This window comes from Podarcis cretensis (assembly GCF_951804945.1).
Source record: "Podarcis cretensis genome assembly, chromosome: 14".
Lineage (NCBI taxonomy): Eukaryota > Metazoa > Chordata > Lepidosauria > Squamata > Lacertidae > Podarcis > Podarcis cretensis.
The window spans coordinates 21,486,813-21,502,836 of record NC_137183.1 but is presented as its reverse complement, the minus strand read 5'-3'; the positions used below and the strand labels follow the sequence as shown (position 1 = coordinate 21,502,836).

Sequence of the window (16,024 nt, the reverse complement as noted above, 5' to 3'; positions counted from 1 at the left end):
GAGATGTGGTGCTTGAAAAACTTATTCAAGACAATTGTACATATATTGTGCATGTGTTTTGTCAATGGGCACAAGTGTATCTCACTCGCTGGATCATCACCTTGTGCTGAGTGGGCTTGCATGTTCCTATGACCCTTGTGAGCAAAGCTGTCGGGAGTCTCGTACTCCCAGCAGGGTCACCCAAGGTGGTAAAGTCAATGGAGAGGAGCTAGACAAAGCATGATACAAAAAGTCATCAACAGCAGAACAGGCGGAAGATAACAAGCAGTATGTTACAACGGCTGTGAAGGTGGATGAAGGCTGCAGCAGATAAGAATCTACCGGTCATCGTGATTACTCATGCCATCGGAATAGAGCCTTACTGCAAAGACTGTGTGTTGGTCAGTGTGATGAAAGGGAGAAATGCGTTAAGAGGAAGACATGCTTGGCAAACCCTCACCATGATCAACTCCCACACTGAAACCTATGCTCCCACTGTGAAAGGACATGTGGATCCAGAATTGGCTTCTACAGTCACTTACGGACTCACTTTTAAAACTGTGTTTATGGAAGACAATCTTACTCGGCTACGAGTGATCGCCAAAGAAGAAGAAGAAAAGTGCATCTGTAATGTCTAGATGCAGACTGCCCGTGCTCCAATTCCAGAATTAATTCTCAACATTCACCTAGCACTCAGGAATCATGGGGTGCAGGGCAAATCAAATAAGAGAATAATGGGGTGGAATCAGAGACATCCTTGCATTCTGACTGCGTTACCTGATGCTGAGGACTTGCTCTGCTTCCATCCCAGAGGGCAGAAGCAACTTGTGCTGACTCATTTGTGTAAGAGAATCTCTTCTCCAGCTGAGTTCAGAGAAAAACATCCACAGAAACAAATCTGGCAGATTCTATGAAAAATAGTCTTAGGTAATGCATGAAAAGCCAGTTGCAGTTTGAATTCTTTTATAATAAATTAGCTGAATCATAGTTACTATGGACCAAATTTTCTCAATCCATTCAGATACAGTCAGAGATATGTTCCCCCACACAATTTTTTTAGATATTATAATATTAGCAGCAGTTTATAAGGTTTATGGAAAAATTGGTATTTTAGGCAGTGATTTGGAACAAGTTCAATGATAATATGCAACCTTATGCTGCTTTAAACCTGCTGTAACAGTATTTGTTTATGCTCTTTACCTTTACTTTATTTTTGTTTACTAATAACAAAATTTATTTTGAAAAGAAAAGCCAGATGCAGTTTCTAGGGAATCAAAGCCAGCTAATGACCAGTCTACTGGATTTGAACAGCTTTAGAAGTTAAAAGAAGTAATCACTGAATTTAGCAAGTTGACCAATCCAGTTGTTCAATAATAATGACAGCAATGCAGTTTCAACGACAACAGAGCCAGATTTGTAGCACCCTGCTTGTGGTTAACGCTTAGCTGGAATGAAATATTCAACGCAGCAATAGAGAAATTAAAATAATAATTTATTTGTCAGACAAATAAATATGAGGCACAGTGATATATGGTTACCAAGCTCTGGCCTGGCCTCCTGCCATTCTGGCCAGCACTTATATTTCCTTAATCCAGCCCCCTTGCTCCTCCTGTGGCTGCCTCTGTCCAATCAGCCTGGTTGAAATTCCTATTGGCTGTTTGCTAGAACCAATCACAAAAGATACACCCATTTCCTCTTGTCCTTTTATGGGAAACAAAAAGATATATATTCTTCTATCTATAAATGACAAATAAGTAGTAATATATCTTACATGTGTCTCAACAAGGAACCTTAATTACCAGCTCACCTCGCCCTATTGCCCTCCAAAACAAATGGTTTAATCTTAAATTTTTATCTTAAACAGATGTCAAGGATCTTGAATTCACATCATCATTGAAAGATCTCCTTCTCTTGAAGGTCTTTTAAACAAAGGCCTGACAACCATATGTGTGCTCTAATGATGTTTCCTGCTTGGCAGGGGGGGCTGGGCTGGTGGCTGATGGCCCCTGTGATCTCTTCCAACTATATGAAATAAGAATCTAGCATAAGGATTTAACATTTCTTAGCTTCTAATTCCTTTGCATAATTACATTTAAGCCAATATATTTAATACATAACATAGATAGCTTTTTAGAAGAATAAACCTTTTCAAAGTAAAAAAAGGAAGGAACATTTTACAGCCTCAAAATAAGATAGAAAGAAAACCTCTTCTCCAGCCAAGCCAGTTGCCTTTTTCACTGCTCTTGACCTTTCAACCTTAGGAAAATATGGCTCAAGTTTAATGGGAGGCACATGGTTTTATTTTACTATTTACCCACTCTTAATTATGTTTATCTCTTTTTTTTTTATCTTCTGTAATATGTAGGGTCAGTGTAACCTTGGCTGTAATTCCCTTTGACTTTGAGAATTGTTTTCTGCTATAAATCAGGGGGCCCCCTTGTCCAGGAGAATAAACATCTTGCCAAGGTTCTTAGGCAGCTGGTCTTCTGCCTGGCATGAACATTTGAAAATCTTTAAGCTCATTTTAAAATACAGGCCCTGATCAAGCCTTAATAAAAATGCAGGCTATGATTAGATGCCTCATTTTTACTAATGGAAATGGGATAAAAAAATCTATCTAACAATCAAAAAACCCTCCTGTAGACTCCAACCCTGTATCTGATGTTTACGGATGGTGGTATTTTGCCAGTAGGCGTGTTCACATGTTACATGCAATGAGTGTACAATCAGCATACTGAGTGTATATTCTGTGTACATGTCTATTCACTGGTGAAGCTGTACAAATCGACAAGTGTACACTTTCATGCAAACCCTGGCACATGTGCTGAGACAGCTTCCACCTGTGTTGAGTGTAATGACTTGATGCACATCCATAGTGTGAGCATATTTGGAATACATTGCACTGTTCTGACTGCCACCTCCACCCCCTGCAAAAGGAAGTTGTAGATCTGGAAAAAGTGCAGAAAAGGGCCACTATGAGAATAGGATGCTGGATTAAACCAGACCATGGCCTGATCCAGAAGGACGTTTCATAGGTTCATGGGAGCACCTGCCTCCCCACCAGATCTGGCAGAAGTGCATGAATCAGTGTTCGGGTGAGGAATAAGAATGTACAAAGGCCTTGTTTCCTGTTTTGGCTTGTATTAGTTGCATGGAGCACTGTCTGCATGCTGCTGCAGTTTGTCTTCTGTCAAAAATCACTTTATTCATCTCACTGTCCAATGTGGGTGAAATTACATAAATTGCATAATTAATTTTGTAAATTACCTTGCTATTTTGTGTTATTCTACCCTATCCATTCCAACACAAAGGAAACACAATGCAAGTGGGAAAGAAACTTAATAAATTAAGTATTATTTCTGGACTGAGAGCAGCAGCAACAAGAGCAAATACCAATTGTATTCGCTGGATTGATTTCTGTTCTGGGCACGTGATGAATTAGCTACAATCGGTAATTCCTGTTCCCATTTCCATTTCTATCAGAATTCTTGAACAACCCTGCACAGGAAGTCAGGGCTGTGCCTGCCACTCAGATGTTTCCACAGAGAGCTGTCTTTGTCACTTCTTATCCTTTTGAATAAACATTGTTAGGATGGTGCAGCAAAATCCCCAGGAGTAGCTGAGATCCTTGTGGATAGAAATCTTGAGCAGGGAATGATGAGTTCTTTTCAGCCTAAGGGCTGCACTTGCTCATCGGCATCCTTCCAGGGGTAGGGTTGCATGCTAGTGGTGGGAGGGGCCAGAAGCAGAAGTGGGCGGGGCAAAAAGTGTGACTCTTACCTCTACATGGTAAAAGTCTGAGCTTCCCATCCTCATTCCAGACCAGCGAGAGGCATAATCAGAGTTGAAGGAAACATTCCACTCAGGCAAAAGCACCAAAGGAGGACACAAAGCACAGCCATTGAGGGATGTTGCATGGGGATGAGGGTTGTAAACTGGAAAGGCGTGTGACCTCAGAGGAGTTCTGAAGCTCAGTTGTAAAGGTCTGAAGGTATTTGATTCATTGGCTTGAGAGCCCTCATCCCCGTCTTGAGGAATAATTGCAGCAGGGAAAGAACTGTCTAAGTTTCTTCATTGGTATCTAGGACTACTTGGGCAGCAAGAGTCTGGATCCAATAGTCAATACGGTGATTCAGATCCTGAGGAAAACCTACCCCAAGACGCCACTTCCTTCAGCTACTCTCAGCAGCTCCTATTCCTTTCCCATCCCTGGGGCAACTGGACCTTCACATCCAAAGTCTGAAGGTACTGTAAATTACTTCAATGTGTTAAGTGGGAAGGGGAAAGGAATGAATCAAGACTGAATGAATGGGGGACTGCTCCACCAACCTCTGTTGGTTCCCAGTCAGTTCCCACTGGCCTGCTTTTTTTAAACCTGCAACTAGCCCAGGGGGTGCCACTGCCTGTCAGTTTCCTCCCCAACAGTCTGAGTGTTGCCCTTGTAGAACTTAGCAGGAAGGAGGATGGGGACAAAACTAGAATGTGTTGGTTCTGCATGTCATTGGCTCTGGCTCCACCTACTGCTGGGCTCCTTGCTCTCTGCTCCATCAGTCCCAAGGGGCCCCAGCTGCCACTGAACTGAAGTTATCATCATATGTGCTAGGGTTGAGTAACAGTGGAAAAGGAGGAGATGCTGGCTGAAAAAGAGAGGAGTGAGCTAAAGCAAAATCTGCCAGATGTTCTGTTGTGCAAGCCTTACTAAAATGAGGAGGAGCTTCGTTTTGGGGAATTGCTGTCATTTAGTGGTAGAGCATCTCCTTCACATGCAGAAGGTCCCAGGTTCAATTTCTGGCATCTCAAGGTAGGGTTAGGGAAAACTCCTTCCTAAAAGTCTCGGAAAGCTACTGCCAGTCAGTGTAGTCAGTACTGAGCTAGATGGACCAATGGTCCATATAAATAAGCTTCCTGTGACCCCTGCAGCCCTCCAGATGTTGTTGGACTCCAGTTACAATCAGCCCCAGCCAGCAAGGCCAATGGCCAGAGGTGATAGGAGCTGAGGTCCAGGAACATCTAAGAACATAAGGAGAGCATGGTGGATCAGGCCAGTGGACCATCTAGTCAAGCATCCTGTTCTCACAGTGGTTGGCCAGCTGCACCAGTGGGAAACCCTCTAGGAAGACTCAAGCACAGGAGCATTCTTCCTTCCTGTGGTTTCTAGCAACCAGTTTTCAGAAGCATTACTGCTTCCAACTACGGAGGCAGAACATAAACCATCATAGCTAGTCACCATTGATGGACATATCATCCATGAATTAGTCTAATCCTCTTTTAAAGCTAGCTATCTGGAGGGCTACAGGTTCCCCTCTCCTGCTTAAAAGGGTCATTTAAAAAAAGATAACTCCTACATGTTAGGAAACAGCTGAGGCATTCATGTGCTGTGAAATTCTCCCTGTTGTTTATCCTTGGATGTGAAAGAGCTCAACCTCTTGGGTAGTTTGGTCATCAGTGGGACTCTTAGTCTTGTCAATGACTCATACTCTCTTTTATCTTCTTGCAGATGATTGTGAATATGATGTTGAAGAAGAAATCGAGAAGGACATAGAGAATGAGGATGTGGAGAATAAGGAGGAAGTATGTATTCTTTTGGACACTGTTTAAGGCCAACCATCCATGCGTCAAATAATAAACAACAAAAAAGGCCAGGACTCCTACATCTTTAATAGATGTGGGAAGAGGAAACTTTAACAGGTGCAGCCAGTGTTGTGGTTGGAATGTTCAACTAGGACATGGGAGACCAGAGTTCAAATTCCCACCCAGCCACAAATAAAGCTCACCAGATGACTTTGGGCCAGCTCCTATCCATCCCTGCCTAACCCATATACAAGGTTGTTGTGAAGGTGGGGAACACCAAGTACACTGCCTTGAAACCCACCTCCCTACTGACAAAAATGGAGAGGTCCATGTGTGTGTGTGTGTGTGTGTGAGAGAGAGAGAGAGAGAGAGAGAATTGTTTAGGGAGTCCAAGCAATCCTTCAACCAAGAATTAACCATTCCTGACATGAGGCACCACCACAGAGATGGGTGGAGTGGGAGGGAGGGAGAGAATGTCCTGGGATAATGGGAGCTAAAGTCCAACATAATTCGGAGAGCCACAGGTTCCCTAACCCTGGTACCAGTAGATGGTGCCTTTCACAATTACCTTTCTGGCTCTTATTCTGCAGGATGATGACTTAGAGACTGATGTTGAGAAGCTCATGTCAAAACCAGATCTTGACCGGCCTGAATCAGAACTCAAACAATATGAAGCCATGTGTCCAGAACTTTGCTGTAACTTTCTGGTGAGATGAAGGGGTTTACGATCTTTGAATAAATCTGAGAGGCTGCTGTATAGAAGAGGCCATGTCAGTGGCTTTTATCTTTTTTTTTCATCTTGTAAAGGAGTTGGAATCAGAATCTGAAGATGAGCTAAACTCTGAGGATGTTCCTGGGATCCTGACGGGCTCCTGCCTCCACGTCATTCCAAACGCTGCTCCCTCAAAGCACCAGCCTGAATGCAGAGAAAAGGACCAAATCACTGAAGATGGAAAACTGCCCCCAAAGGCTTCTGGAGTTCCAGTACAGAGCTGGGTGAAAAAAGAGAATCCGTATCAAGAACTTGAGAAAGTAGCTTGTGATGAGTCAAAGCCTTTGGCAGGTTTCTTCAGAGATGGTGACATCCCAGACAAAGGCTGTGCAACCACTCTGCACACTCTTCCCAAGGACATATTGAGGAACAGAACAACTTCTCAGCCTCAGCATATGAACTCCTGCAGGCCCAGTTGCCAAAAGACAGTGGAGGCTTCTGAGGTTGTGAGAAAGCTTTTGGAGAGACATCCGGGGAATATCCCTTTTCACAACCCCCGCTTCTACATGGCAAGGGCTGGCTCCACACAGTCCATTCCAGACTACAGAGTGTTGGCATTCCCAGATTTCTGGGGTCACCAACCATGTCCTTATAGCCAGTCTGTTCAGCAGAGGAGATATGGCATCCAAAAGTAAGTCTCCCCCTTTCTGTTATAAAGATAGGGCAGTACAAAGACATGCACACAGACAAGCACAGTGTCATGTGTGATAAGATGGAGCAATGTCAGGCATCACTCCTTCTAACAGCCAACTTGGGGAATGAGTGCCAACAGTTAGATGGTCAAAATGTGACCATGGAGAAACAAGAGGCTCCTTAAGCATTGGTGGCTGGTGCCCATTGATGCTGATGGGGCAGAATGCAGGGAACTCAATCATTAGGTGGAGCCAGAGCCAATGATTGGCTGAGCCAGAGCCAATGATAGGTAGAGCCAACTTCCTCTAGTTTTGCCCCCATCCTCTTTCCTGCTGAGTTCTTCAAGGGCAACGTTGAGATTAAGGAAAAGGAAGCTGCCACCCCCTGGACTGGCTGTAAGTAAGAAGGCAGGGAGGTGATGGCTGGCCAAGGGCAGGCTAAGCTTGGTGGGGCAGTGTCCTAATGGACCAGCCTCCACTGACCTCAATATTAGCTGAAGAGCAACAACAAAACCTGTTTAGAAAACCATACTATAAGGCGCCACCTGTTTCTCCAATTACAACTGAGCATGCTCAGTAGCCCGATAATGCTGAGTGTCTGTTGAAGGGATGAGGAGGAATGGAAATCTGGGGTGGAGAAGAAATGTAATGGAGTTTCCTGGAAGAGGACATGGCTGGCTAGCTGGCTGAAGTCCTGAACTAGATCACTTACATGTTTTAGTGGAAGTTCTGCTTGTTTTAAAGAATTGAGGGTGGAAGCTGCAGCAAGACAATGATATTTTTAAAAATGGGGAGAGATTTCCTTCTGTGTGCATAATTTCCTCAGTGGTTTAGGCCTTGTTCTTCTCATCACAGGGCCAAAATATTTGATGACATCCGTCGTGTCATCCAGCCAGCTGATATAATCAATCGAGTTGTCTTTGACTTGGATAGCTCCAGGTAAGTTTCTGTCTTCTAGATCAGGGTGATGTCATTGGGAACTAGAGCAAGGGCAAGCAACTAACTATTGCATTTATTTAAATTTCCAGACTCTTTTCTACTAATGCTTTTAGGCATAAGACATCCAATGTAGAATGAAATGTCTAATGGAAGTCAGATGGAATGTGAAAGGAGGTCAGGACTGACATTCATTCCTCCACAAACTATGACCCCCACATGCTGAAAAAGCAGCCCAATGAAAAGAATTTGAGAAGTTAGCAGATACACAAATGTCTGTACTATAATCAGATGTGAGCTTTGGCATATCTCCATGGGAATGAGCTTCACAGTGATGTAGCTGCTCTCCAAAATGAAACTTCTGAAATGTATATCTTGCCTTTCAGTACTAATCAGTATTCCCGAAGCAGCTTGCAACAGCAAAATACAAATACAGCCCCTATGTAAAACAATAGATCACAGGGTAGAAAGGACTAACAGCCAGTACAAAAAGTTAAAGCTGCTTAAAAGGGATAAAAAGTATTTGTTTGCTATTGCAAAGTGGGCGCCAGGCAGGCTTCCCAGGGGAGCAGGATTCATCAGTAGGTAAAACCACTGGTTACAAGGGGAAGAGCCATAGCTCAGTGGTAGAACAATTTCCAGGCTTCCCTGTAAAGAGGAATTTACAGTTAATTCCCTGGGAGCTGTATAGTTGAGAGAAGAATAGGGGTCTCCTGACAACTCTCAGCACCTTTAACAAACTACAGCTCCCATAATTCATTGGGGGAAAGCCATGACTATTTAAAGTGGCAACATTGTGTTTTAAATGTATGGTGTGCAGGTGGCCCAAAAGATGTGTAGGAGTGAAAACAGGCCATAACTTTATTGATTACAGCAGTGATGGCCAAACTTGGCCCTCCAGCTGTTTTTGGACTACAACTCCCATCACCCCTAGCTAACAGGACCAGTGGTCAGGGATGATGGGAATTGTAGTCCCCAAAACAGCTGGAGGGCCAAGTTTGGCCATCACTGGATTACAGCAAGATAAGTGGGGTTCGCATGGCACTGTGGCACAGATTAGTTTTCCATTTCAAACTTCGATGTCCTGTTTGAAAAATACTTGCTGAGGTATGTCCATGAGAGTTGACCAATGGAGAGAGCCTAATGTGGTGCAGGCCATGTGACTGGGGCCCGCTGACAATCTGACGTGAGTGATGTTAGGCACGACCTCACCCAAGCAATGGCTGGGAGCTCGTGTGCCACCTCAGGTTGTTTGCGTATCCTGCCAATACCATTTCCACCCACGTTGTGACAGAGAAAAAGACCAGTGTCTGACAAAGTCATCTTATCACTGAAAGAAGGGTAAAATACAGCCAAGAGGCAAGTGTAAAATTTCTCTCCAGGGGGCAGCTGCCATTGATATGAATATACCCTGTTTGAGACTGTGAAGATAGTTAAAGTAGTCAAATAGTCTTATTTGGTACAGGCCAGCTTCTTGTGAAGTTTGGAGAGTGATCAGTGCTGAAACTTCCCAGACAATCATGTACTTGCTTTACAGTGGTTTTGTGGAGCCTCTCCTCCTTCCATCAGTGTTGAAACAGAATCAAGAGGATGGAAAGCTAATCTACCTACAGGGGATCCAAACAATGATCAGCTAGCTGCATTTCTGTTGCTCCCAGCTGCCCTCCTTTAATTTCCCTAATAGGGAACTGGAGTAGCAGCTGCTGCTCCTCAGCCATCAAGCCTTTCCATAATCCTGTTGAAAATCTTGTTTCAGCTCTTTGAGCTCCGATACTCCAGAATGCCTGAAGTTCTTCTCCAAATTTGAATCTGGAAACCTACGCAAGGCTATCCAAATACGAGAGTAAGTAGCTGAAATAACCCCACAAGCAAGAATGGGGCTAGCAGTATGTGCTTGCAATGCTTCTGCATGGGGAAGGGCTGTAGCTCAATGGTATAGCATCTGCTTTGCATGCAGAAGGTCCCATGTTAAATTCTCAGCATCTCCAGGTAGAGCTGGAAGGTAGGAGGTATGGTAGGAGGACCAAGCTTGCTGGCTGGTGCTACCACCACCATCTGTGGAAGGGCCATAGCTCAGTAGTTGAGCACCTGCATTACGAATGGAAGGTCCCAAATTCATCTCCAGGTAGGACTGGGAGAGTCCCTTGTTTGAAATCCAGGACAGCTATTGCAACTTACTATAGACAACGCTGAAGCTGCAACTGTTAAGTACAGTGGTACCTTGGTTTAAGAACAACTTAGTTTATGAACAACTTGGAATAAGAACGCTGCAAACCCGGAAGTAGGTGTTTTGGTTTATGAACTTTGCCTTTGAATAAGAACATGTTTCACTTCCTGTTGAGTGTGTTCCATTTGTAAATTGAGTCCCCTGCTGCTATGGGAAGTTTAAGAATGCTTTGGTTTAAGAACGGACTTCCAGAAAGGATTAAGTTCGTAAACCAAGGTACCACTGTAATATGAAACTGATAGGAGTTTGCCACATAGGTGCTACTATAACATAGGGATATGCAACACAGTATCTCTAGCAGCACAACTGGATGCCTTCACTTGCCCTAGCTGCAACAAAACATGTCTTCTCTGTATTGGTCTCTACAGCCACAGCAGGCACTGTAACTCTCCAGTGGTTTGACTTTACCCCCAGTGGTGCCATTTCCCATTGTCTCCCGAGACAGATGGATGCCAGCAGCAGCAGCAGCAACAACAACAACAACAAGCCCTTTATATGTTGTTCTAATACTCACCAGCCCCGGCTAACTTGGACAATTGGAAGGGGTGATATGAGTGGTAGTTTAGAAAAAACTGACAGTCACCACATTGGCTACCTACGTCCCAATGGAGGTTGGTCCATTTGAGTGCAAGGGGCACTGCCCCACCAATTTGAATCTGCCCTGAACCTGACTGTACTTGCCTGCCTTCTTACAACCAGCCCAGGAGGTCCTACTGGTTGCCAGCTTAAGAACGTAAGGAGAGGTTGCTGGGTCAGGTGCATTGATTCCAGCATCCCGTCCCAGATGCCTGTAGAAACCCCAAAGCAGCACCCAAGCACAAGAGCACTCTCCGCTACTGTGGTTTCTAGCAAATGGTATTTGGAAGCCCGCTGCCTCTGACTGTGGATGCAGAACATAGCCATCATGGCTGGTAGCCACCAATAGCCTTATCCTCCATGAATTTGTGCAATTCTCTTTTTAAAGCCAGTCTTATCCTCCAGTATTCCCCTTTCTTATTCTCAGCGTTGCCCTTGTAGCGAGGAAGATTGGAACAGAACTACAATTAGGACTCTTCCACATTTCCATTTGCTTTGTGACTTCTAGGCCCAGGTCAGGGAGGTTTTTTCTTTTGTCACACCGCTTTTCCTGGAAAAATCTGCTGTATACTGCTGAATCAGAGCAAATGCCAACTGGGTTTTCTGTGAATTGACGTTCATTCTGATTCAGTGGTAAACAGCGGGTTTTCCCAGGGCAAGCTGTGGGGCAAAACAAAACAAAATGTCTCAGACCTGTGCCTAGAAGTCATGGACCGAATGGAAGGAATGGCAGGACAACGGGGAATAAATGTTGATGAACCCTTACTTGGCGCCACCTAGTGTTGGCCTCCCTACCTTTGATTGCACCAATCCAAATTGGGACCATCCACTACTGCCCTGAGAAATGTGAAAGAAATATAGTATGAAGAACATCCATAATATAATCCTCTGTTTCACATGCAGTATGCAGACTGGCACCCATGCCTGTTGCTAAGGAGTTGGGGTGGGGGGAGGCCATATGTTTTATTTTCACTTGTTGAAAATTAAGTTATTAGCTTGGGTGAACACTGATCACATAACTCTACATTCCATGTGGCAAACTGACATTACAAATAAAGATTATTTTTTTAAAAAAAGTAAGTTGTGCTTAAAGGAACAGACATTACCAAAAAAAGAAAAGAGAGAGAGACACATTACTCATGTATGCATGCATATTATTCATCTGTAAAATTAACTTTAAAGCATATGAAAGGAAATGAACAAGACCTATTATGTTTACATCAATTAAGCCGCCATCAACAAACAATATTTTGAGAAGACAGGGAAAATGAAAATGTACACCGGCTAACTGGCACACTGCTGCTGCTATGTGTGTTCACCAGAATTGGCAGCGCAGGAGAAAATATAGGAGTAGAAAAGCAAAATATTCTTGCTGGCAGCCGAATCTCCAAATGATGAGAAAGATGCCTGAGCTTATCCAGAGTTAAGTTTCCTTGCAATGAAGATCAGTGAAGACTATGGTGTCTTCAGGACCTAAGGTTTTATGTACAACCTGAGCATAGGACAGAGGCGCTGACAGCATGAGCACTTCACAGATCTTGCCTCCCCATTAGGTTCCCAAAGAAATCCACAAGTCATAGCTTGGGGTCCAGCAAAGAGGCACTCAGAGTCCCACCCTCCCAAGCAAGGTGTGGAGCAGATCTTCCAGGATTCCAAGCCAAGGTTGTCCCTTCCTTTACTGCAGTCCAAGTTCAGTGGCTCACCTTGATACATTGCATACCTCAACTATTGACTTGGCTGGGTTTGCTTGTGAACACTTAATGTGTTCTGCTTCTTAGAGCCCCATAATGCTGAATGCATCACTTGGCTGTTTGGTTCTTAATGCTGCACATTTTGTGGCTTGTGATCCAGGTTTGAGTACGACTTGATCCTCAACCCTGATGTCAACAGCTGCCAGCATCACCAGTGGTTCTACTTTGAGGTCAGTGCCATGAAGTCAGCTACACCCTATCGCTTCAACATCATCAACTGTGAGAAGCCTAACAGCCAGTTTAATTTTGGTAAGAGTGCTTGTGACAATGGAGGGTAAGTACATCCATGTACACCAGGGGTGGGGAAACTTATATATTTGGCCCTTGGAACTCTCCCCATGTCACCCTCTTTCTCCAGGTACAGTGATGTATGACTGAAGCTGATACCCTAAACTGTGGTTAATCTTAACTACTGTCCATTGAAACAAGCCAACTTCAAAACCCATGGTTTGAATTTGGCTTGTTTCAAACAAGCCATAGTTAAGATTAATGTCAGACTCTATTCCAAGAGGAGCACAGAGACCTAAAGCTTAGTGCAGCTTGTTCCTACCAAGGGTTTGGTATGACTTAAATTTGCATTCATGGCTCCACCCACTCTTGGCTCTGGCCACGCCCACCACTGGCATGTGGTTCTTGGAGAGTTGTAAAGGAATGCAGCCACCAGGCTGAAAAAGGTTCTCCAGTCCTGATGTACAAGGCCAACTCTTGATCTGAGAAAAGGCAGTGGGTTTCTCTCACAAGTGCCCAAACTACGTAAACCTTGATGTCTTCAAAAGTGCTTGATTCTCTCTTCCTTACTTACCCTCTTGCATACCAAATTATTTTCACACCTCTCACCAGTTCCATACCAGTTTTTGCTCCATTTGACTTTCACTTCTTGGCCACATGATTTGTTTTTCAAATGAGCTGCCCAGCTCCTTTTTGGCTGACTGGCCATTGCCTTGAAATCAGCCTATCAAAAGAATGATCTCTCATTCTCTTCTCTCACCAGCAAAGCACTGGGGAAGAAAGTGAGAACATAAATCTGCTAATGTGGAGATTTGCAACTAAACAACTATTTGTAGCTGAAGATGAAAGATGCAGGCAGATGAGTTATGGAGGATGTTATTTGACTAGTGTAGGAATAATTGGTTATTTATCATTTATGAATTGTCCTCTTTACGCTTTGTGCTTTGCAAAGAAACGTCAGCAAAACAGATAAATCCCTGCCCAGAGGAGGCTACAATTGAGATATCAATAGTGGTGGGGAAGCATCAAAAGGAGGGCTGCATAACTTCTTGTTAGCTTCTACTTGGCCTAGAGCAGGCACAGGCCAACTCGGCCCTCCAGATGTTTTGGGACTACAACTCCCATCATCCCTAGCTAACAGGACCAGTGGTCAGGGATGATGGGAGTTGTAGTCCCAAAACATCTGGAGGGCCGAGTTGGCCTATGCCTGGCCTAGAGTAAGAGGATCATGTGGCATGGTTTTGGCTTATGGGTTTTGTAGGTCCTTTCAGGAATTACCACTCTAGAATCCATCAATAGCAGCATTTCTAATGCTGGGTAATGGTGGAGGAGAGGGAGAGATTGAGGCCTTGCTTTTGTCTCTCATCACAGTTCCCGCCACTCTTGCTTTTGAAAATAGGTAACAAGGAAGGGAAAAGTGGGAGTGTATGTTGGCAGTGAGGGGGTGATTACTTAAGGTAAGGGGTGTGGAACCCTCTTCAGCCTGAGGATTGCATTATTTCATGGGGAACTTCTAGGGCCCAAAGTCAGCAGGTAAAAGAGACACATCCATTACTTCAGAACACATCCACACAACATACATTTAAAGCATATCCCCCCCTCAAAAAAGTATAACGATAACTGTAGTTTCCCTCACATGGAGCCACAGTTCCCAGCCCCCTTAACAAACCGAACTTCCCATTAATATTGAGGGCAAACCATGCACTGTAAATGTGTTTTTAATGTAGAAGATCAATGTGACCTACAGCAATGAGTATGCCTCTTGTCTTCGTACAATAGGCTACATTCCACCCATGGGAAAAGTCAGTTTCTACCAGTGCTTTTTTCAGGGGGTACTCAAGGGTATGTAGTACCAGCACCTCTTTTTTGTTGTTAAAAAGTGTGACACTTACTGTAGCAACTTCATGGCACCTACTTTTCTAGGAAAAAAGCATAGTTTCTACACATGCTCTTCTCCATGCCTCACGCTATACCCCAGTTGAACATGTAGATGGAGCAACTTAATGCACAACTGTGTAATCACAGCAGGGTCCAAACACATGTTTGGAAATTGGGCTCCTGGTCAAGTGGACAGAGCCCTCCATGCTTGAACAGGATTCAAGCATCGATGTACATGTATAAACACTGTTTACCTTCCCGCTATAGTGGTACCTATTTATCTACTTGTACTTTGACGTGCTTTCGAACTGCTAGGTTGGCAGGAGCAGGGACTGAACAACGGGAGCTCACCCCGTCGCTCCCATTAAACATTAAACATTGCTCCCATAAAACAGCTACCCCAGATCAAATGCCATGGGCAGGTTGAATTTAGCACTAAACCATACTTTAGTGTGACACGAACAAGCCCTTAGGCTTGGGCACTCCTTTCTGCCCTTTCATCCTCCATCACAGCCACAATGATATCAGGGGCATCCACCTTCATGGTCAGCTAACCAGGACTGGTTAAATGGGCTTTGTTTTCATTATGGCTTGTCCTAACAGGCCAGGATAAAACCATGGTTTCTTATCCTAAATTGTTTGGATAAACCATGGTCAATGCTAACTGCATTCCCCAGTTCAGGCAAAGCAACAAATGAAACTGGATACTTCTGATCCCTTCCTTGTGCCTCTGCCAGAGGAGGAACAGGAAGCTAGATCTTCCTGTTTTAGTGTTCAATCTGCAAAGGGCTTTTTGATGGTAGGAGCTCATGGATGTGTAGCAACAAGCCACAAAGCTTTAGTGATGCATTGAGATACAGTGGTACCTCGGCTTACGTACTTAATTCATTCCGGAGGTCCGTTCTTAACCTGAAACTGTTCTTAACCTGAAGCACCACTTTAGCTAATGGGGCCTCCTGCTGCTGCTGTGCCACTGGAGCACAATTTCTGTTCTCATCCTGAAGCAAAGTTCTTAACCCAAGGTACTATTTCTGGGTTAGCGGAGCCTGTAACCTGAAGTGTATGTAACCTGAAGCGTATGTAACCGGAGGTACCACTGTATGTGTGTGTGTTTATGTGTGTGGGTCAGTCCTTTTGGTCAACAGCATCTGCTGCAATCAGCCTCTTAACGTCATCAGTGATATTTATATGATGCCCACTACCAATCCTGCATGGAGCTAATTTGAGCTTCTCTTACAAAAAGAGAAGCTGACACACCGAATCTGCCACATTTCTGTGTGTTTTGAAGACTCTATTTTTAAAAAAATGTATTATTGTTATTTATTTATAAAATTATTTATATCTTGCCTTCTGGCCCTTAAAGGGGCCTCCTGCGGGCAGTGTGCCACACCCCCAGGACAAGCACCAACCACGCTCACACCTACTCTTCGCCCCCCGGTGCCAGAGCATGAAGCTCGGCCACTGCTTACAGTCT

At 44.2% G+C, this 16,024-nt stretch overlaps 1 protein-coding gene across 2 annotated transcripts in view; it reads left to right on the top strand.

Moving 5' to 3' along the window:
* The window catches only part of AGBL1 (AGBL carboxypeptidase 1), a gene marked incomplete at its 3' end in the record, with an annotated part of 421,386 nt that overhangs the window by 79,602 nt on the left and 325,760 nt on the right, over positions 1-16,024 (top strand). For both annotated transcript variants that reach the window (XM_079954219.1, XM_079954220.1), the window contains exons 8-14: positions 4,065-4,224; positions 5,477-5,550; positions 6,141-6,257; positions 6,358-6,953; positions 7,810-7,893; positions 9,647-9,733; positions 12,545-12,693. In XM_079954219.1, the coding sequence (XP_079810345.1) occupies positions 4,065-4,224; positions 5,477-5,550; positions 6,141-6,257; positions 6,358-6,953; positions 7,810-7,893; positions 9,647-9,733; positions 12,545-12,693 (1,267 nt within the window). The remainder of the gene's footprint in view (positions 1-4,064; positions 4,225-5,476; positions 5,551-6,140; positions 6,258-6,357; positions 6,954-7,809; positions 7,894-9,646; positions 9,734-12,544; positions 12,694-16,024) is intronic.